At 49.1% G+C, this 23,066-nt stretch overlaps 1 protein-coding gene across 11 annotated transcripts in view; it reads right to left on the reverse strand.

Moving 5' to 3' along the window:
- The window catches only part of FGFR2 (fibroblast growth factor receptor 2), a 108,346-nt gene extending 93,469 nt beyond the window's left edge, over positions 1–14,877 (reverse strand). For 7 of the 11 annotated variants that reach the window (XM_055559915.1, XM_055559914.1, XM_055559913.1 and 4 more), the window contains exons 1-2: positions 14,451–14,877; positions 10,345–10,634 (exon numbers count right to left, since the gene is read on the reverse strand). In XM_055559915.1, the coding sequence (XP_055415890.1) occupies positions 10,345–10,510 (166 nt within the window). In that variant the 5' untranslated portion in view covers positions 10,511–10,634; positions 14,451–14,877. Of the gene's footprint in view, positions 1–10,344; positions 11,217–12,458; positions 12,738–14,080; positions 14,181–14,450 lie in introns of those variants that run through there. The other 4 variants (XM_055559908.1, XM_055559907.1, XM_055559909.1 and 1 more) reach the window with 4 other exon arrangements.
- Between the last annotated feature and the right edge of the window lie 8,189 nt (positions 14,878–23,066).

Raw genomic sequence — 23,066 nt, forward strand, 5'->3', positions numbered from 1 at the left:
AAGCAACTAAATAGCAACTACAACAAAACCTCTCACCTGATGGGCAGAGAGGCCAGGACAATACCCAAACTGGGCACAGAGTAACCTGGCCGGCATGTCTGGCTGGGGCTGACTAGAGGGCCAATGTGGTGGGTTTGCCAGTGAGTCAAGGGGGTACCCACTGCCTTCAAAGACCAGCTTCAGGAAGCTGCACAGCTGGGGGACCCAGAAAAATCCTTGACATGGCACGTAGGCTGCCTCTACCCCGCGTGGCCTGGCCTCCTTCTGCAGTCTTCTCTCCAGCACACTGGTCCCCTCGGGGCTACCCAAACCCCTTCGAGACATGCCACGCTTTTACTTCTGAGGACCTTCACCTCAGAATGGCCAGAAGGAGCCCCTTGTTTTTTGCAATTATTTGACAAAAGCCCATCTCCCCATCCCCCACTCCACAGGACTTGAGACTTTTTTGCTTGCCACTCTTATCCCCACTGAGCCTGGCACAGAGTAGGAAGCAGTAGGGTCTCAACTTAATTGAGGGGAAAACTACGCACCCACAGCGATTATGCTGCAACGTGAAAGCTGCGCCACAGCCACGTCACAGCACTAGGGTCCGGAAGCTGGGGCTACATCAGGGCTTCGAGGTTCAGAGGGGACACGCTGTGGTGCTGCCTCCTCGCCACGCATCATACAACTTCTCCCCCACACAGAGACACCTGCTGAATGCTGGTGTCCTCTGCATCCGCCGAGCAGGTGATCGGTGCAAAGTATGGCTAACTGGACCAGCCCTGATTCACCCCCACGTCTAGCTGAAACCACTCAGAGAGCACTTTAAAAAAAAAAAAAAAAAAATCATCAAACTGAACTCCATTTGCTTTAAAAATGGGCTCTGCTCCTCAGCCTCTTTTTTTCCCCTAGGACATTCTTCCTGGCCAAGGCCGCAGGAAGTGTAGGTGTTAGAGCTTCTGCCCTTTCATTCTTGGAATTTTTCCCCCCTTTTATTTTTACTTTGTACGTTTTTTTTTTGCTTTCCTGGTCTCTGACATTAGCAGGCCCAGCATGCATCATGTCCACGACCACAGGCTGCAGGAGCCCTGGGTATACCAGCAGTCTCATAGGTAGGCCTTGATCCAATCTCAAATCAGAAAATGCTCAAGAAAAGCTTAATACAACGTCAAACGGAGAACCAAAACAGAACACTGAGCAGGTCCCAGAGCAGACCACCCAACGCACTCGGGACAAAAAGAACAGGATGGCCTGGAGCTGCTGTGTTGGGGGCAAAGTCCTTCCCGTCCTGACTCCCTGCCACGTGACTCAGCCTGGGACACTAACTGGGACTCAGAGCAGCCACCCTCTGATCTCCTGGGCAGCAGAAAGGGTTAGCTTCTTACCGATAAGCGACATACCACCAGAGGCCGTTCCAGAAGAATCCCAAGGCAGTAATTACTGGAATGGTTTTACTGCCATGACTTTTCTTCAAATAGCTTTAGGGGAATAGATGTGGACAGATGAAAAGAAACAGCATTAACCAGCAGTGTCCTTACATGTTTGAGAGTCAGATGACAGATTTAGGAATAAGCGGGCCCCCAAAAGATCCCACAGAAGACCCTCCTGCTCAGGAAAGAGGCATGCATTGGGGAATCCTTGCTGCACCAATAAACTGACCCCAAGGCCTGGGCCCATGCTCACTAACTCTGGAGTCTTGGAGGAATCATTTCATCTCCAAGAGTCTAGGTCAAGAGTCTCGTCCGTATAAATGGGAATGTGAATAGCTGGGGTCCGCTGCATTATTAAGATTAGAGACGGTGTGGGGAGGAGGATCTACAGGAAAGTGGGTCAAAAGGTACAGATTTCCATTTACGAGAGAAAGAAGTCCCAGGGATAAAACATAAACATGATGACTGCAGTTAATACTGCCATATAGTCGGTATACATGAATGCTATTGAGAGTAAATCCTGAGTGTTTTCATTACAAGGGAAAAAAACCTTTTTCTTTTTTTGTGTGTGTCTATATGAGATGCTGGATGTTAGCTAAACTTACTGTGGTCCTCATTTCACAATACATATAAGTCAAATCACAACACTATACATCTTAAACAGTGCTGTCTATTATATCTCAATAAAACCAGGGAAAAAAGATTAGAGATAATATGTCAAGGTACCTCGCACAAGGTCCAACACACAGCAGGCACTTAACAGATGTGATAACAATAAGAATTATTGTTATCATCTGCATTATCATCCTCTCAAGGAATGAATGGGCTAAAAAGACGATGACCCCACCCACACTGCCTACCCCTACTCACACCCTCATCCTTCGTACCCCCGCCCCACCTGTCCTGTCATGTAACCCCCACAGGCTGTAACATACAAATAACCACTCAGCTCCCCTCCACCCCCAATGGATACCATAACTAGCTCCCTGCCATGAAGACTGGAAGTCCAGACACCTGTGCACTGAGGAAGGCCCAGCAGGCTGCCTGGAGGAAGTCACCACATACCAACCTGGCAAGCCCGTCTTAACATGCTTTGGACACCCCTCAAGGGCCAGGACCCAGGCAGAGAATGCAACACCCCTCCTTCCCACCAGCCAATCCCATAACCCTCTCTCCATCCTTCTTTCTTTCTCTTTGGCCAAACCACACAGCAAGCAGGACCTTGGTTCCCCAACCAGAGATCGAACCCATGCCCCTTGCAGTGGAAGAATGAAGTCCTAGCTGCTGGACTGCCAGCGAGGTCTCCCCCCATTCTTCTTCATAGGGCCTTTTGACAATGCTTCATCTGGAAGCCCCCAAACACAGAACTCCCTGAGAAAATACACTGCTCTTTGTCAAGCGCACATCCCGCTATTATTACATAGCTGCAAATGACTTCTTTCGACAGGGAAAAAAAAGTCAACCCTGAACTATTTGGACCGCAAGCAGCAAGAGGATCCAATTTCTAAAGTCCAGATTTGTAAACGCCCCAGATAATAAAAAGGGTTGGCTAAAACCAGGGCCAAGAGCTCCCTTTCTATTTTAATTAATGTAAATACCTCTCATCAGAAGACTTGTGATCCTATACGGTAGGGTAAACATCCCTAAAATATTGACCGGACATCCTATCTCAGGTTTTTACTTAAAGGAGGAAGTTGGGTAGGGCGGGGAGGAAACAAGCACTTACTGAGCACCTAGTATCTGCCAGGAACTACAGTGATGGCTTTACATCCATTTGGATTTAATCCTTAAGGTACCCCTTACGAGATATTTATTATCAGATAGACTTTTTGATAAACAAAGGGAGGCTCGGAGAGGTTGTCTAACAAATCCAAGGTCACAGCATGAGTAGATCATAGAGAGAGTCAAACCTGCCTTGTCTAGCTCTCAAGGCCAAGTTCTTTTGGAGAGTTTCTGTCCCCAGAAAGCACATCACATACCATTTAAAATGATTTTATTCATTTCTATGAAAAAAAAAAAAAAAAAAAGCAAATGCAGAATTTAGGCTAATTATATGGAGGATTCCTGGTCTTTTACAGATGTGAGTGAGTGATTTTCAATCAGAAACCTTTATAATATTTAGGATCTATAATTAATTGTGTGCCCACCTGGGTCAGCTAAGAAGGCAACATGTGTCAGTCAAGGTCAGGAGGCTTAGAGGGATGGGAGGGAGGTGGCTTCTTTGGAGGGTGAGGGGCTACCCGTGTGGCACGCAGGATCTTAGTTCTCTGACCAGGAATTGAACCCGGGCCCTTGGCAATGAAAGGGCTGTGTCCTAATCACTGGACTACCAGGGAGTTCCCAAGGGAAGGTGGCGACTTGAAGGCAGTCACACTCCTTTGTGGCAATCTCATCATCTATTCATGATCTGAAGTTTAAGGATTTTCAAAGAGTTTAAACCCTCAACTCACTCCTGCAAAGATCTTCCTATGCACCTTCAGCACCTCCCCACCTCCCACTCCCCTCAACACACAACGCTGGCCTTTTCAATGTCTTGATATCTTTAAAACATTACAACTGGTCACGTATGGAAAAACTTAAGAGTAAATTGGCCTTTAAAAAGAGGTCACACATAGTAACTTAGAAGGAGTTCTCGCGTAGAAAATAATCATCACAGTTTATACAGAGTTTATTGTACTAATGTCAGAGCTCAGAACTGGGCTCTTTCTTTCAAGTAAAGTGCTGCATATAAATCACAAAATATATACGTCCCTTGTCCTCAATTCTGAATCTATCGGTATTTTCCTTATAAGCTATTTTTTTTACCTCCTCATAAAACATGTTCACCACGACTCGACATTCTATATATGCGCATTCCATTCAGACACGACTTGGAATTTACCATGCTTTAGTTGGACAGGGGTTAAAGGAAAGAGTAGGCCACACCTTAGCTCCCTGACTCAGTACAGTCAAGAAGAAGCTGACATTTTTAATATCCACATGAAAATGGCAAAAGTCCAGAATGGGACGTAAGTACTTATGGTATTCTGAAGTGGAATAAGTGACAACAGCTCACACCCAACATCTTAAAACTCCATCAGTGTACAAAGTTCCTAAAACACAAACTACTGACGCTCTAAAGCATGCCTATTTTGCTTGACACTCTTCAAGGACGACCATGGTCTAAACTGGTCATTACATACCCTTTTGCATGAATTTATAAATGGTAAAAGCTTGAAGTTATACAAACAGAGGCCAGTGAAAGCCAGCAACCGCCACCTACCACGGATGTGGCTACCATCTTGGATTTCCTATCATGCCCTAAAATGGGATGGTAACAATCAGAATGAGTGAGAAAAAAAAACTTGGGAAGAGCGTGACCTCTATTAATTTCAGAAAGAAATATCTCCAGGACATGGGGGACCATCACGATGAAAAGACTAGCAGCTTGTTCAATCAGACTTCTTTACAGAACCGGCCTTCCCTCCCTTCCCCACCTCCTTGCGTTCTCTGATCCAGGAAAACCAGAACTGAATCTAGTGGGGTCACTCCAGTTCTACCTGAGTGACCAGGAGGAAGTGGCCAGTGTGTACAGATTCTCAGGCTGCCAGAAAGCCTTCAGGCTTCCCATAAAGATAAACACTGTCCCCAAAATGGAATACGAGCTGCGTAGAGCTTTATAAACTCAAGTTCAGGAGCCTCTAGCAAGTCAGAGCTGAGTTCTTCAGGGTTTGTTCATCGTGGATTTAATGATCAGAAACCCCTCTCCTCTTCGGCTTAAGGTCAAACATTCCACCCTTGCTTTAGGTCCATGATTCGGCACATACAGCCTTCAACACGGTCGCCGTCAGTTTAAAGAAACTACTACTAAAGACAGCAGAGTCAGAGGAGGACACGGGGAGGGTGTGACACAGTTAACCACACCAGGCCCTGCAACGCCACAGAAGCTGGACCAAGAGCCATTGCTAAATCTCACTTGGACACAGCAAAAGCACAAAAAGGATGCAAAATCGAAGGCTAAAGTCATCTCTCCAGAAAAACGAAATAATAATAAAGACCATGCGTCTTTTGCACAGCCTCATAAAACGCACTGGATCAGAAAACCATTTGTGGCATAGCCTGAAAAACTTCCAAACCATCACTTCTGAATTGCCTACCTAGGCAAGTCACCCTGCTACAAATCTTAACCAGCACAGCAGAAAGTAACACACAAGTTGTATTTCCTATGGAACCTAAAATCCCAAACTCCATTTCCCATGTTTTCCTTTAAAGACTAAAAGAAGACAGGATTTTTAATGGAAATGTACAATTAAGCCAAACCCTGGGGGGAGGGGTGTGCCAGGGGGAGATAGCCTTTTAACAATTATCCTGGATAAGTAAACACCCAAACAAGAGAATGCAAACGGGAAGGCTCCTGGACACATTTTATTGAGAATGTAAACATTAAACAAAACTCTTCCTGTTTAAACACTACCCCAGTTATTTCATAACCATGTAATTATTCATTAAGCTCGATATTGAAAACATCTCATAGGGATTGCTCTATTTCTATGAATTCTCACCCTCAACTTAATGGGAAAGACTTGAAAGCAACAAGTCTTCAGTGATGGCCTAGTGGGAGCTAGTCACCTAGTAGGTGTGTGCCTGCTAAATCGCTTCAGTCGTGTCTGACTCTGCGACCCCCTGGACTGTAGCCCGCCAGGCTCCCCTGTTCATGGGATTCTTCAGGCAAGAATATGGGAGTGGGTTGCCAGGCCCTGCTGTTGGGGATCTTCCCAACGGAGGGATCAAACCGGAGTCTCATCATGTTTCCTGCATTGGAGGAGGGTTCTTTACCACTAGTGCCACTCAGTGCTTTAATTGGTTAAAATAAAAAGCAAAACACACACACTTCAAATCTGCATGAGAAAAAAAAAAAAAGAAAAAAAAAATTAAAAAAAAAAAAAACAAATCTGCATGAGAGCGGACCAGTAGAGAAAGTATACAAATACCAATTCTCTGGGCTTGCTAAATTTTTGCTCTAGAAATAATATTAAACACAGCTCTTTGTCTATGAATTGTGAAATACTTTATATACTAATAAAGAATGTGTACTTCATTGTGTATTTAACTGCACAAGCCTGCATTTGGTTTAATTTACTAAGAGTAAGTCCTTGTTCCTACACTAACTATCAAGTTACAGTCAACTCTTAAATATTAACACTCATATTGAGGAACAAAGATGCAGATAATACAAAACAGAAGATTATTTTAAATCATTCATTCTTGGTATCCGGATATATTCTTTTTTTTCTTTCCTTTTAACTTGCAATTAAATGCGTATGGCTGATATTATGGCATTTACAATACTTCTAACGAAAGACCTAACCCACACTGGAAAATTCTGACAGTGGTGAGGTCTCCATGTAGACCACCTGCTCCATCTCTCTGCTATTGAACTTTGGACCAATTCACATCAGTTCAGGACAGCATGACCTCAGAAGGTTGCCCCAAAACTGACTGCAAAAAAAAAAAAGCAAACTACTTTCTTCCCAGGTTGTTACTTCTCAGCATCACACTTTCTGGAGGGTGGGAAAGTAATTAAAGGTTTTGGGTTGGAAAAGGCCTTTTATTTTAACTCCTACTGGGCTGGTGTAAACAAAGATGTCGTTAAAGTCAACAACGACTTAATTAACCAGAGTAGGTGACAATGTCAGGAAGAATTTGAAAGCAAGAGTCCTCTCTGCTATAGGGTAATCAAGCCTGACTATAAATAATTAGAACCTTAATCACAGAACAGTACTTGGCATTGAGGACTGGCCGCCTTGAGTCAGTAACTGAGTTTAAACCCCGCACAGCTGGTCCCCGACAAGAATGATTGACCAACTGAAAATACTCATTTTTTTAGTCTGGAATATTAACAACTAAAATCTTCTAGAGATTATTTTCTTAAGTCAGTTGAGTAGACCCAAACCTACAGCTACCACTTCAGAACGTGTCCAGAAGACAAATGATACATGACAGGTGACGGGATATATGATCATGACACATGGTAGATAAGATGATGTTGATACATGACAGGATGATAGATGATGGATGGGATGGGATGATGATCAATGAGATGATACTGTACAAAGCTGAGACAATTGGAAAAGGATCCTCTAGAGGGAGGGCTCAGGCCCCTTCCTGGAACTTAGTCACATTTTTCTCTGGCCACATTTATCTAAACTGAGCTTCCACATTAGCAAGCCAAAAAGTCTTCCAAGATAAAGCCCTGTAGGATAGAAGGTCAAGGCTGAACTTACTTTATCCAAAGCTACAGTTAAAACACACCATGGAGGACAGACAGCGACTGATGGACACACATGGATGGGGGACTCTGTCGGTCTCTCTCCAATTCTCCAGGACCACAGCCTAAACTGGAGCTGCCCAACTCAGTCTGTTTCCAGTTGCTAAAAATTCTTCTTTCTCATCTATAATTAGATTACCTTCCTAATAGCCTCTGACACCAAAGCGAAACTCCTGCGCTGGAAGAACTCATCTTAGGGCTCACATCAGTCGACAGGGGAAGTGCAGACCCTACAGAAAGCCAACACAGCTGCTCCTCCATCAGGGAGCAACTTTCCTCTCAACTATCTCCAAAAGCCTAGATGTCTCCTGATGTGTTGGCAACTGAACAGCCAGCCCATGGGACTGGGAAGATGGGCGTGCCCAACTCACCAGGAACGACAACAACTTGTCCCAGGTACTCATTAGACACCAGGACCTGTGCTGAGTTTTGCATCCAGATGCCCTTAAATCTCCCAGCAACCTTTTTGAGGCGGGTCATCAGAAGGCTTCTGAAGATATTAGTATTCATTTAACATTAATAAAGAGACCCTGAAGATTATCTAATCCAGCCCTCAGATGACAGAAAAGGAGACTGAGGTTCAGGGGATTGTGTGCTTTTTCCAAAGCCGCCGCCTCTTTGCAGGGTTTTGCACAGCTTCCACTAAACCTTTGTTTGAAAAAACCTCTCACAACTCTGGACACAAACCTCATAGGAGCTGTGAACCCCAAAATATGACCTACCGTTTCAGGGAATTCAGGCACCTCCCCTCAACCCCCAAGTGCATTCATAGATGCCAGGCTGGGAAGACCAGCCTCCAACAATACTCACATTGTTGGATGCACATTTCTACACAAAGAACTGCCGGGGGTGCTGCATCCTTGTCCACCTCCACCCCCCTCCCCATCTCTGCCTCACCTCTTCTTACCAGTATGTGCACACAGATTTTTAAATTCCCTTCAATAATTAAAGACGATAAAAAGAAGTCCTCCAGGACCATTTTACACTTTATGTTGAAATAAACTCCCAATCACGCTGCCCTGAAAGTCGAAATGAAAAATGACATTTTCTTCCTAACCTGGGCCATGCCTGGGCTCACACTGCAGGAAACACCCCCGTTCAGCAGCCTCCGTGTGTGTACTGAGCCATGCACCCCAGGGAAAACCGGCAATTAGAGAAACATCCATTTTAATTATTAGCAAAATTAAAGACGTGCAGGCATGACTTTCAGAAACCGGGAACCTTTTCCCTCACGTTAAGCCTTTTAAACATGCATCCCCACTGCAAGTGACATTGGCGCTCATGTCACCAGCAGGCAGTTCCATAATCCCTGGAGCCGGAGCCTGCGAACGCTTCAGACACAAACTCCTACCGCGTTCCCTACCGGAAACCTGGAAGCCGCTGCAGCGTCACTACACCTGTTTACTACAAACCTCCATACCTCTGGGTAAGAAAAAGGGCACAAGCCTCCACTAGCAACTGCTGAGCTGCTTTTGGTAAGAAGCACCTCCGTTTTAGAAAAAAAAAGATATGCCTTTATCCTTGCATGACTCGGGGTCTCAGTGGGAGCCCCCTTGGGCGGGGACACAGCCCTCCCCTCCCCGTCTCATCCTGGACGGGCTTGCGGTCTTCTTCCGAGCAGGGTGTCTTTTCCAGAACAGCTGACCGACCCCAGCCCACGCAGGCCCCCCGAGCTCAGCAGGCACCAGGTGGGCTCTCAGCAAACAGGTTCATTAAGTGGCGATGAGTGCTAGGATCTGCCGTTTTATTCTCGGATTACCACTCAAAAAATAACTCAGCTACCAATATTCCCTACTGATGACAGATCTCCTGCGGCACCAAGTCGAGGCTGGGCTACCGACATCGCGGAAGGACCCGGGAGAAGAGGTTCCAAGTCTGCCTGGCGGGAAAATTCAGCCCTTGTGAGTTTTGTGCTCACAACTGGCCTCATGCCTTTCTGCATGTTCCAAAAGGCATAATGTGTTGCCTGCATACAATTTCCACAGCTGAAACACCAACGCACGCCCTGTTAGATCTGGAAGTTCTCAGAGATTCAGGAAAGGCCCAGGTACATTTCAAATTGACCTAAAATAGAATCTGCCGCTCTGTGACGTGTGGCTTAAGTATTATGAATTACAAGGGCTAAAAAGAATGTAATGTCTCAACCCTCTCCACTCTGAAGTTCAGAAGCTTTCTCTCCTTAGACAATGAAAATAAAAAGTCAGCATTTCAGAGGTTGGCAATTTCCCTGCGTGACTCCTTTTGCCGGCAAATTGCAATCCTTTACATTGTGAGCAAAACTCTCTCGGGTAAGCAAGGGTAGATGGTATTTAACTCCGAGCTGCCTGCCACGGCTCTCCTGGCACTGGATGAACTGCCAGCCGCCTCCCTTACCCGGCACAGAGAAAAACGCACACGCCAAGAAACCACCGACTACACCACCCGGCCCGCAGTGTGACAGCTGAGAACCTTCTCTTATAATCCCTGGCTTGCAGGGGGCAGAGAGCCACAAGCTCCGCTCTTGGAGGTCTCCTTTACAACGCAAGGGGCAGCTGATTCTCAAACAGGCCTTGACCTCAGTGCCACTTCCCCCAGACAAATCCCCAAACAAACTTGGTACCCCGAGAGCGAAACGAGATAACTTACCTTCCGGCTCAACCGTGGTATCGTCAACTAAATTGAAGGAGGGCCGGGCCAGGGACAAGGTTGCCATGGTGACCACAACCAGGCAGAGGAAGCGACCCCAGCTGACCATGGTTACAGTGCCGATCCCCTGTCCTCTTCCATATCTCCATGTGGACGTTAATCCCATCTGCACCCTTCCTCTACGAGCATGGACTGCCTGCAGCAATGCCTTCAGCCGGCGGTGGGCTCAGGAACCAAGGTGCTGCGGCGGCCGCTCGCTGGCCTTGCCGCTGCTGCTGCTGCTGCAGCCTCTAGAGGAGAGAGACACTGCGAGTCAGTGAAATCTTCCCCAACACCAATTTAGTTCAACCCAGTTCTCTTTCATCATCTGCAAATACCTTCCATCTGCACCTGTGTCCCAGGGGTTTCCACCAGACCAGTCCACAAAAACGTGTTAGGCTGATGGTTGAGAAAGCCTACTCTTAGGAAACAGAGATAAAAAGAGTAGCTACAGGACCCAGATACGTGCAGCCACTTCAGCTGGGCAAGTGGACTCTCTCCTCCTACCCACTGTCACCTCTCCCGCCCTCCAAAAGCCAAAGCTACGTGACCTTAGTTTCAAGGGCAACTACAAAAGCCAAGTTAACGATGCTCCGGCTGGCATAGCCAGCCTCTCGTTAATTTCTTTCACGCCAACTGGGCTTCAGAGGCGTCTGCTTCTGGGGGCTGGAGCTAAGTGGCTTGCTCCACCCTCCCTGGAGCCCTCGGGAGGAAGGGAGATCAGCAAAATAAAAAGAACCCTACGAAGGCGACCAAAAATTCCCACCAGTTTACACTTGTCAAGATTCATTTTCAAATGCAGAAATGTATTTCAATCTTTTCACCAAGCAGCCACTTACAAAGAATGAACGAGACTGCAATACATTCAAAGCAGCTGATCCAAAAAGAGATTCAAAGCTTGAATCCCATTCCACTGTGACGAATGGCAGCCCAGGCCTAGTGGAGGTCTTCAAACTAGACAGAGAAACGGAGCAGATGCAAGCTCCTTGAATAACACGGGTGTTCATTAATGATGATGATGGTGACGATGATATGTAAATTATTCTCAGGGTAGGTGACTGGGCCAATAACTTTCAATATGCTAACTTATTGGCTAAAATTTCAGAACAGAAGTTACCAGGGGGTGTTCAATGGGTCTGCTCACCCATTTAATTCAAAAGCAAAGAGAAATTTCCAAGCTTAAGATAATCCAAGACTTTACATTTGTTCGGTATCCATTTCTAAGAATAAGACCAAAATGCACAAGCTTCAGAGAATTTGATCCAATCACAGATTCTGTGAATTATATATGAAAGAACCACATTTTATAGGATTGAGGGTGGAGATGAGACCTTTAATATACAAATCTCGAAACCCCACGCTTTCTGCTTTCGGACCTCATGTTTCAGATTATGACGTAGGATTTCAATACTGCTTGAGCGTCCCCAAAGCTACTGCTTGAGCGTCCCCAAAGCTACATCAGAAAAAAAACTTTCAGCCTTGACTAAGGATTAGAGTGGGTAAGGGGAAAAGAGGACACTGCTCCACTTTCAGAGGAAGAAAAAAGAAAACCTCTTCTTCGAAAGAAAGCACACGTGAAACCATGTGATTCACAGCAAAAGAAGAGCGCGTGCGTCCACCCCGTGCTTTCAGACTGCTTGAAGGATTTCTTTGGCCGGTTTTTCTTTCCTCTTCGAGGTAAGAGCCTCAAAAGATAACTCCATATCTATTTCTACATATACATGGGAGGAGAACACACAAACATTCTCACTGATTTACAAAGCATTTCCAGAATGCATGGGAATTTTTTTGCCTCTAACACAACTCCAGGAAAATCCCAGCAAGACAGTGGGCCCCAGACTGCTTCCCCAGCCCCCCTCATCCACCTGTCCCAGCCTTAAGGAGCTTCCTTTGCAGGGAGAGGCGGACAGTGAGTGACCTCAGCGAAATCTCAAGCCATCCCTTCACCCCATCAGCCTGCACCAGCAACTGACTTATGTAGCCATTTCCAGATCCAGGCTCCTCGGCCGCCCCCCTTCCTTCCCAAATCTCTGGAAAGTGGAGGTGGAGGGTGGCAGGTCTGCACAACTCCTCACCTGAGTGGACAAAGGTACAGAGGGACCTCCTGGGCGGGATAATGAGGTCCCCAGGCTCAGTGTTGGGAACACAGGCCCAGCGTGCCGCTGGCGGCCACAATCCCAGCTTCCTGCCTTCAATACCATAATCCTTCCTGGAGTCTGAGCCTCAGTGAAAGCCCCAGCGTGTTTATTTTTCCCCTTGAAAGGGAACTCGCTTCTCCGCTTGGGCGCGGGGAGTTGTCACCCTCCCAGTGATGGATGGCCTTTCCTGGCCACCCGTTCCCCAACCCCCCTGTCCATTTTCACCTCGGCACAAACCCGCCCCCAAAGACAGGCAAAGTGACAAGCGAGAGGGCTTGGCTGGAGAGTGGTCCCTATACCAGATCTATGCAGTTTACAGTACATTCCCAAACCCTCCACCCTTCAAGAAGACAAGTCAATATAGCACCCACCTTAACTGAGTCTCTACCCAAGCACTTGGGAGCTTTGTTCCCGGCAGATTTCCCATCAGTCAAAAGTGCCAGGCAAGGTGGGGGGGTGCCCAGGCCCCCAGGGGACAGACCCACCTTCTAGGCTCCAAGCCTCCCTAGGGCCCCCAGGCCTGAACTGAGCAGGGGGCTCTCAAGGGATCAGATGTGGTGGGGGTGGGAATTCCTCAACACACTGAAATCTCAAGACAAAATACAGGCTGACCCAGGACCACTTCTATTCCCCGTTAACCCCCGGCAAGCCACGAGAACTTGCAGCAACTCCGGGAGAACTCTACACCACCAACCCGGTTTCAGTTGTCGCAGTTCTTTCATTTGTGTGCTAGGAATATAGTGATTTTCTCCCCCTTCTCGGGGCGCTAAAGAGCTCAGAGAAATCTGCATTTTAATTGACATTCCAGGGCGAGAGAGAGGGGCGCCCGATTGCTTTTCTATTCAAACTAAACAGGCTTTTCAGATGAAAATGAGTCGAGGCCGGTGGAAGATTTACAGGGATTTGGGACCCAGGGGACAATGGGGTTTTAAATGTTGATAGCGTTTCACACCAAACACATAATGGGTGAAAGAAGGTTTGCCTTTAAGGGTGGTTTTATTGAATTGGGAGAGGAAGGAAGGTCCGGAGAAGAGTTTGCAAAGGAGCGGGAGGCGAGGGGGTCTGAGGCTCCACGGCCCCGGGCCGGACCCCTGCGCCTGGCCCCGTGGCCGCGAGGGTCGGAGCCAGCGCCTGGCCCGGCCCTCGGCTGACTCCCCGGCGCGGCCCCGGCGCTGAAAGAATGAGCGCGCAAGTTAGAACTCGCCTGCGCTTTCGACATCTCCGAGCTGCTGCCGGTAGAGCAGGCAGCGAACTAGAAAAAGTCGGTCCAGTTCGCCCCCTAGCCCCAGGCGAGCCGCGCTCCCTCCAGCCGAGACGGCGGCTGCGGGCCAGGGAGGCCGAAGGGCACTGCAATCGGGAAACCGGAGCAGCCCCCTTCCCAGAGAGCCACCCCCCGCCCCGAGCCCTCGCCTACCCTACAGAGGTGTTGCCAGCCCCACCTCAGCGGACCCCTCCCGGGGAAGGGTCCCCGGCCCGGGCCTGGATGGGACGGAATGGGGGCTCCCCGGGCCTCGGAACGAGGCACCTTCGAAGATGCCCCCTCCGAGTCCGGGACCTACCGGGCTGTGCCACCAGCGAGGCTGCCCCGCCGCTCGCCCGCCAGCTCCGGGGTCGGAGGATCCCGCCCGGCCAGCGGGAGTGCGCCAGCCGGAGTTTGACAGGGAGGCGGGCGGGGGCGGGGGGGTGTCAGCGCCAGAGGCAGATGTCAGCATCTGGATGGGGGTGGTAGCGGCAGAACTTCCCAAACGCCAGCCGTCAGCAGGCACCCAGCTTTCCCATCGCCTATGCAGCCAAAGAGGAGGCACAGGGAGCCGCCTCCACAGTGCCAGCCCTCCGTTCGGGAGTCCGTGCACCGGGCGTCTCGGGCTTCCACCGCGCCCACTGTCCCGCCCCGCGAAGCTCCCCCGAGGCGCCCGACTCGGCGATTACCTTGAATGGCAACGATCCCCGGCGATCGGGTCTGTCCCCGCGCCCAGCGTGGGTCGGGATGGAGCAAACGACCAACTCCCCGCAAAAAAAAAAAAAAAAAAAAGTGGTCCTCGCCGGCGCCAAAGTTCAGAGGCTTCACGCGCACCCCAGGCTGCGGAGGCGCGCGGGCATGACGCCCGCGGGCTGCGCTCGGATTTGGGGAGCGGGAGGAAGAAAGGAGTCGGGCTTGGCGTTTCCTCCACCAAACTTCGCTCGCAACTTGCGAACGCTTGGAGCGCGGAGGAAAGCCGCGGCCTCGGGGCGCCCGGGCCCCGCCAGCCTGGAAAGGAGTCGCCGCGCCGGGCCAGCTACGCCGCGCGCAGACCCCGCGGCGCCCGAGCTTTGTGGCGGCCGCGCTCGCTCCTTTGCTTGCCCGCCCGCTCGGCTCTCCGCGGCGTTCTCCGCTGCCGCCGCCGCCGCCGCCGCCCCCTCCCGGCGGGTCACGCCCCCGCTGAAACCCGAGCCGTTTCCTGGACGGCGGCGCCCGCTCTGCCAATCAGCGCCGCGCGCCCCGCCGCCCCGACTCGGCTCGGCTGCCGACGCCTGCAAGCGGCCCCGAGACCCCGGCGGGGAGGGCGAGGGGGCCGGGGCCGCACCGGGACGCAGAGGGGCAGCAGGCAGCATCCTCCGTGGATGCGGCCGGGGCCCGCGCCCCCTTCCTTCCCTGGGCAGTTCGCCTGATCCACGGTTTGCCGGGTGGTTACGTTACGTTACGTTGTCCCGTTTCAAGTCAAAACAAATGACAGAAAGCCTGCTCTCTACCCACCCCCACCCCGGCCACGAGACTTTAAAATGCATCTGCGTGGTATGGGGGCGCGCGGGGGAGAAATAGACTGCAACTGAAACTTTGAGACGAGAAAAAGTAACCTGGGGCATGCCTGCCTGTCCATCAAAACGATAACGATGAGCAAAGAAGCGAGTATTTACGGAGGTTCTGCTTTAGGCAGGGCACACGGAATAGAGTCTTCTTTTTCAACCGCACAGCCACCCTGCAGAGTAATATTCCCAGTTTCTGCTAAGGAAACAGGATGAGAGATGTTATTTGTCCAGGGTTAACCAGCTGGGTAATGGCAGCATCTGAGCCTGACTTTGAATCTGGCTCTCTTAAGGAAAAATTCAAAACTGAGGGGGAAAAAATTTGGATTAATAAATAAGGAAGATTCTAAGGACTCAACTCTGCTATAAATAGCTGTATGACCTTGAGCAAATCAATTCCTTTCTGAATCTTAAGATTCTTCAACTAAATGCCAAGCTGTAACTGGTTAAAGTTTATATCTTCCATTTACTTTTTCCACTAGGCTGTGTCTACAGGATAATTTATTCTTTAACATACTTGCTCTCCTTCCCTACTCATCCAGCTCCCAAGAAGTGGTGCCTTAAGTCCAATACAATATAGATAAAAACCTTAATTATTTTTCCTTAGAAAAGGTCATTAAACCCAGAAGTGCTTTGGAGTCCTAAAGATGGATGGCACAGCAGTACCAAATTGACCTGGGAAATCGACTTCTCCTGCATTTAGAAAGGCAGCTGCTTATGGGTCATTGACACTGCACACTTCACAACATTTACGAAAATATTTTTTCATGGTGCCACATCATTAGAAAATCATTCTTCTTCACAATACCTCTCAGAACTTTTATGTAAAATTACCGAAACACGAGGAGTACAGATCCATTGAAATGCTTCAGGCAAATGGCTCTAAAATTCTGTTCTGGAAATGTGACAGCAAAAGTAATAGTCTGAGTCTCAAGCAAAATAAAATAATCAGTTCCCATGCTTAGGGGCAGGCTATGGTTTTTGGTCAAGTCTTTTAACCTGGATCAGTCCCAGAATCATTTAATTCACTTAGACACCTTAGCCAGGTGACCTCAGCCATCTACCGCACCCGAGTTGTTCTGACCACATCAGTGCTTTTCAATGTCTCAGACCAGGCTGAATGTCTGCCTGCTTGGAGGCTGGCACTTACAACTTTATATTCCCCACCAATGGGGAACTCAAGTCTCTCAGGACAGATTCCTTTCCCATCCTGCAAGGAATCCATCAGCCATTGAAAATGCTGTTAACACGTTCTCACATAAATTACTGGTGCAGGAAGCTGCCATCCCTACCCATCGTTCATCAGTGGCTCTGTGTACCCTGAATGAAAAGGAAGCCTTCCGCTGATAATGACAAATAAGAACACCTACTTCAGTGTCCAGATGCAGTCTGCAGAATTTATTCTTTATAGGAATAAAAAGACACCCATCCATCAAAAACCCCTTATTCCCTTAAGAGTGTCCGTTTTTAAGTGACTGAAGCCCGCAAGCCCACAACAGCAAACTCTTTGGTTTAGAGAAAAGCAAAACCATGTTTGGAATTAAAAAAAAAAAAAAAAACCAATCCTGTCATCATATTTAGGCTTCAAGTGACCTCAGAGGGTCTAGGAAAGCTTTCACACCAGTGAGGCTTCTGAATGAGAAAATAATCTCTTTACAGTTTTTTTCTCTTCCCTCTTCAAGTGGCTGGAACCCCTTTTGTCAATGGCCTCCCGTGAATGGTGTAGCTAATAAGCTTATTAATGAGCTTCCACGGCCGAGTGTGAATAGGTAAATAAGCCCCAATCTGTTGAGGTTCAGGGCCGAGGGCAGAAAAGCCAGCGAGAACTAAAGGTGACAGTTTGAACTGAACCACGAACGCCTGCACCAGGTTTCAGCTGAAAGAGCCTCCAGACAAGGGCACATTCACAGCCCCTTCACCCCCCACCGAGGTCCCTTTTCCTAGCAATTTTCCCCCCTTTACAAAATGTCTTGAGTAGTCACCCATTTTTTTTTTTTTTTCAAAAGCCCTCGAGACGTCCTTCTTTTTTCACTCTAGTAATGATATGTCAATGGAAGGAAGGAAAATGAGGACACCAGAACTCTGATGCCCCAGAAGTTTCAAGGAACAAACTGCTGCTCACCCATTGGTTCCGGGAAGAAGACAGCGGGGTGGGGGGACCCCGGCTGCCATGGGCCTCTCTCTTTTAAAGATTTATAATTTCTCTTTTAATAATTTGTTTTCTAATGGGTGGCTGGTCCTTCACCCGATGGAAAAGCTGGAGGAATAAAAAGGCTACTGACATTTAAGTGCTAATGAGCCCTTTTACTGTGATTCTGAGCACCTTGCAAAACTTTGAATTTCATTCTTTAAGCTACATCTCAAGAATGTCTGTAGCATAAAAGAAGCTTTCCAAAGGAGAAATCTACAATAGTCCAAAGACTATGGTTAAGAGTTGTTAATCCTAGGATGTGCTGATCAGAATGGGTGGGAGGATCGGAGAGACAGGACCCGTCCTCAGGGAGCTTATGACATTTAAACAGAATCATGAGTCCCAGTACTGATCATCATCAATGATTCTAAACTTAGAACAGGGCTTGAATTTCCAAGCCAAGACTTCCCTGGAGAAAAACTTAAGTTATCTGAGTCTTTCAGGTTCTCAGCTATAAAATTTGGAAAACAATGGTGTGTGTGTCTGTGTCTGTGTGTATGTGTGTGATAAGTTGCTTCAGTCATGTCCGACTCTTTGTCACCCTAGGGACTGTAGCCTAGGCTCCTCTGTTCATGGGATTCTCCAGGCAAGAATACTGAAGTGGGTTGCCTTACCCTCCTCCAGGGGATCCTCCCAACCCAGAGATTGAACCCGTGTCTCCTATGTCTCTTGCACTGGCAGCACTATCTTGTAGTAATTGAATAGGGTCATGCAAAGCATTCACTGAGTTAAGGTGTGACAAGCATTTAGACCTTTTTATCCAGATGCCCATGGTTCTGGAGAAAGTCTTGGTACGTGAGAAATGCAGTGTGTTTGCAATGATTATCATTAGCTGTTAATTATTATTCCCACCTCCTGAGACTACTGGAAAAGTGAAGTGATTAAGTGAAGAGCTGAGAACCCACTAGCACTACATGGATATTATTATGAAATAATAATATGAAAACCTGGATTTCAAAGAGTCTGGAGCCACCTTGCTGGATTCCCCAACCCACCTCTGCCACACTAGAAGGACTGATGCTGAAGCTCCAATATTTTGGCCACCTGCTGCAAAGACGGAGAAGGCAATGGCACCCCACTCCAGTACTCTTGCCTGGAGAATTCTATGGACGGAGGAACCTGGTAGGCTGGTAGGCTGCAGTCCATGGGGTCGCGAAGAGTCGGACATGACTGAGCGACTTCACTTTCACTTTTCACTTTCATGCATTGGAGAAGGAAATGGCAACCCACTCCAGTATTCTTGCCTGGAGAATCCCAGGGACGGGAAGCCTGGTTGGCTGCCGTCTATGGGGTCGCACAGAGTAGGACATGACTGAAGTGACTTAGCAGCAGCAGCAGTTGCAAAGAGCCAACTCACTGGAAAAGACCCTGATGCTGAGAAAGAGTGAAGGCAGGAGGAGAAGGGGACCCTAGAGGATGAGATGGTTGGATGGCATCACTGACTCAATGGACATGAGTCCGAGCAAGCTCCAGAAGATAGTAAAGGACAGGGAAGCCTGACATGCTGCAGTCTGTGAGGGCGCAAAGAGTCGGACACAACTGAGCGACTGAACAACAACAACAACCTCTGCCCCAGCTGAAAGGCCTGGTGGTGTCTACCCAAGGCCCAGCCCGAGATGAAATGGCTGAGTCATACAAATGGCCATCCAACTGGAAAGCATCACAACACTCATCGGTACCCAAGGCCCAGAAGCAGTCCCTGGGAGTGGCAGGGAGGTCGAGGCTGAGCAGAAAACACTTTTAACACTGGAGAACAGCTTTAAAAAGAGCATCTTTGAAAATGGGAGAAGCATCTAATAAAAACTGGCACTATGCCTTGCTCCAATGGTTTACTAGATTCCCAAATGGCTTGAGGGATATGGCTAGGTCTTTCTAGGAAGACAGTGTCCAAAGATGAGGCAGTGTATATTAAACCCTGGCAGTCCAGTGGTTAAGAATCTGCCTTCCAATGCAGGGGGCACGTGTTTGATCCCTGGTCAAAGAATTAGGATCCTACATGCTGCCTTTTTGGTGCAGTGAAAAAGAAAAGAAAAAAAAAAAAAAAATTACCATCACGCTGACTCCTGAATTTTACAGGGGAGGATATCAGGATGCCGAAAGGGGAAGCGATGGACTCAGGGCCACCACGCCGGCTGATGGCTGAGAAACCCAGAAATCTGGTCTCTCCATCAGGCTAGGATTCATTTCAGCGGCCACCAGAGCAAGACGTGGGTTTTTATCCTGACATTGTCAAGGACTAAGTGTGTGATTCTGGCAAAGTCACTGAATGTGCACCTTGCCCCTCCCCCGCCCCCACCACTATCCTTGGCATCACCCACTTCTGCATAATTGAGGTTTCACCTTTCAAGCAGAAAAGACAAATTTGTTTATGATCTCCACCCCCTCCCAGCTCTGAACATTCCTTGCCTCTAGAGAAACAGAGAAACTTGTCATTTACTTATCACTGAAGAGCGAACTGGTTATAGAAAGCCTACATCCACTCTGAAGTATTTTGAACCCTACTTTTCACCCCTATCTACTCGTGATGGTATCTCCCAGAAAAGTCCTCTAAGCCCTGGTCCATAGCTGCTTAAGGCCAACATACCACATACCGCACACCATTGCTTGGCTGCATTTGGCTCAGTCGGTAAAGAATCCGCCTGCAATGCAGGAGATACAGGTTGGATCTCTGGGTCAGGAAGAGCCCCTGGAGGAGGAAATGGCAACCCACTCCAGTATTCTTGCCTGGGAAATCCCATGGATAGAGGAGCCTAGTGGGTTATAGCCCATGAGGTTGCATAGCGTCAGACACGACTTAGCTAGCTGGTAAACCACCACCCACCATTGCTTGGCTGCAAGACTCCATTCTCTCCCTTCACTCCCATCCCACATTCAACCACCACCTCCACCACAACAATGCCTCCCAACGGACTGGAGAGAAAGCATACAGGTGGCTTTAGCTGGTGTAGGGCAAATGAGGATAAGATCAAGCATGAGGTCTTCCTGCCTCTTTCAGACCCCTCCCCATCGCTGCCTAGAGCTGTACTGTCCCATACGGTAGCTCCTAGCCAATGTGATCATTTCAAGTTAAAATTGAATAAGACCTCAAGTTCAGCTCTTTGATAGCACCAGCCCTGTTTCAAGTACTCGATAGCCACACGTGTCACATTGGACGGTGGAGAATTTAGAGGAAATTGTCACCATGGCAGAATGCTGTACAGGATGGACTTCACTGGAGAGGCCCCTGCCTTCCCCTTCCTCTTCCAAGAAAATCTTCTCAACCAAGGGTGTCCCCAGGGGCTGCTTTTGCCCTTCTCCCCCCAGCTCCCACATGCATTCCATCGTCTTGTGTTGCCAGCAGGGTTTAGGGACAGGTTCTCTTCAGAATGGAAGAGTGTCAGAGATAGCCAGGATGGTCTTTGATCACAGATACAGTATTACCGTTGGCTGGATGGAAAGGGCCTGCAGCATCACCGCCTCATTCCGGGACCCACTTGAAGCAGTCCCAGTGCGGGTTTCTGCAAGCTCTAAGTCCCTCCCTGTGAGGACTGAGGCTCCCCCAAACCCCCAGGAATTCACAGCTGTGTGTCCAGAGCCGTGAACCAGAGGGAGAAAGGCCAGCTGAACCAAGATGGCAGTGCCCAAGGAGAAAGCCCTGTGGAATTTGACCTTGGACAACAATGCAGAAATAGGAGAGTTCACTGGGGACCCCTAAATCATAACAGGACTTCCCACGTGGTTCAGTGGTGAAGAATCTGCCGGCCAACGCAGAAGAGGAAGGAGACTGGTGTTTAAACCCTGAGTGGGGAAGATCCTCTGGAGGAAGAAATGGCAACCCCCTCCAGTATTTTTGGAAAATCCCATGGGCAGAGGAGCTTTGCAGGCTACAATCCATAGGATCGCCAAGAGCTGGACATGACTGAGTGACTCAGCAAGCACACACATGCACAAATCGTATTGCTCAGAAAAACCCAGCCTGCCTCTCCCCTCTCGTGGTCTAGGGCCGGGCATACTTGCTGGCTAGTCGTGGACAGCTCATGAGCTGCTTTGTGCCTACGTGTCCTCAGGAGATACTAGGCAATTGATGGTGATTTGTGACAGCCTCTTTGGGGGGCTTCCTAATTAGGGCGTCTGGGAATATTTACATAGAGTTTGTACCTAGCTCCTGAAGTAAATTTAGAAGTTATTGCAGTGGAAGTTACCTTTCCTGGCAAGACCTGATTTCCATAGTGCCTTCCTCTTTCCCCTTGATGTTTGCCCTTCGTTTGTTACCCTATTTCCCAAGGGTGTGTCTACTTTGTCCAAAAGTGAAAAGTTCACTTTAATAAACCCAAGTGGAGAAGAGTGATGCGGCCAGGATCCTGCTGAACTAGGGAAGGAGACGGGCGGGGGAATCCAGAGCAGGACTCATCGTAAAACCACAAACCCAGTAACACTTTCAGCGTCCCAGCGCGCTCGTATTTTGTCCCCAGACGGAAGAAAGTCCATCAAGGGGCAAGCGATTTCTGTAACAGGTTTCTAAGAGCAGAGCTGAGCAAAAGTGAACTCCCTCGCGGGAGCCGGAGGCCGGTGCGGCGCGGGGCCCGCGGGCCCGGGGAGCAGGTGGGTCCAGGTGCGGGAGGCCGAGGTTCCAGGGGCTCCCTTTGTTCTCCGGACTCTGCGCTGTGAGGCGCGCGGCAGCCGCCGGCGCCCCCGTGTGGCCACGCGCGTCCCGGGAGCTCACAGACAGGGTAGATGGGTAGGCGGGCAGCGCCCCAGGATAAATGAGGGGGTGCTCCGGAAGCGCGGCAATCCGGCCTGCGCCCGGCCTCACCCTGAAGCCCTTCCGGCTGTGCAGTTGACGAGCGATTCATGTCGAGCTGTGTCTGCAGCAGGAATCCCGCTGGGACAGAATGTCTTACCCTGACACCTGAGGGTCCGGCATTCTGCAAGGGCAGGGGGCAGCCTCCCTTGGGGTCTGGGCTGGCGTGTCCCCTCCATCCGGCTTCCTCTGTCCCCAGCGGGGCCTGGCCCCACATTTCCAGCTTGTGGCCGCATCTCTCCACCTGGATCAAGTCTGAGAAGCGCCTCCGCACCTTGATCCTTACAGCTCAGCTTCAACCTCCCGCCCCGCTGTTTGGGTTTCCAGCCACAGCGCCCACCTGGACTGCCACCCTAAAGTGTGGGAGTTCCCAGCTCCCCTCCCAACAAAGCCAGTCTGTCCCAGATCTGAACTGTCTTTGGAAAACCTTACAATGCACCCCTCTTTGGGGGTTTGTTTTTCTCCTGCATCAGGACAGCTGCCCTGGATCCCCAGTCCCTTAGGATTCTGGGGCAGCTTCAGCCTCAAGTCTGTTTTCTCCCAGGAGGTGGGGACCACCGCCCTGCTCTTTCAAAACTCAGCGCCTTGGTGGCTCCCTATTTGCAAAAACCATGACCCTGCGCTCTTAGCACAGACTGACATTTACCGGGAACTTACTCTGTTCCAAGCAAATATGATCGTGGCCTTACAGGTTATCCCATACAGGTCAGGTACCACTCTGACCCTCATGTTACAGATCAGGCTGTGGAAACATGAAGAGCTTGCCAAGTCATACAGTCATGAGGGAGGG

Source organism: Bubalus kerabau, chromosome 22, assembly GCF_029407905.1.
Source record: "Bubalus kerabau isolate K-KA32 ecotype Philippines breed swamp buffalo chromosome 22, PCC_UOA_SB_1v2, whole genome shotgun sequence".
NCBI classification, from domain to species: Eukaryota; Metazoa; Chordata; class Mammalia; order Artiodactyla; family Bovidae; genus Bubalus; species Bubalus kerabau.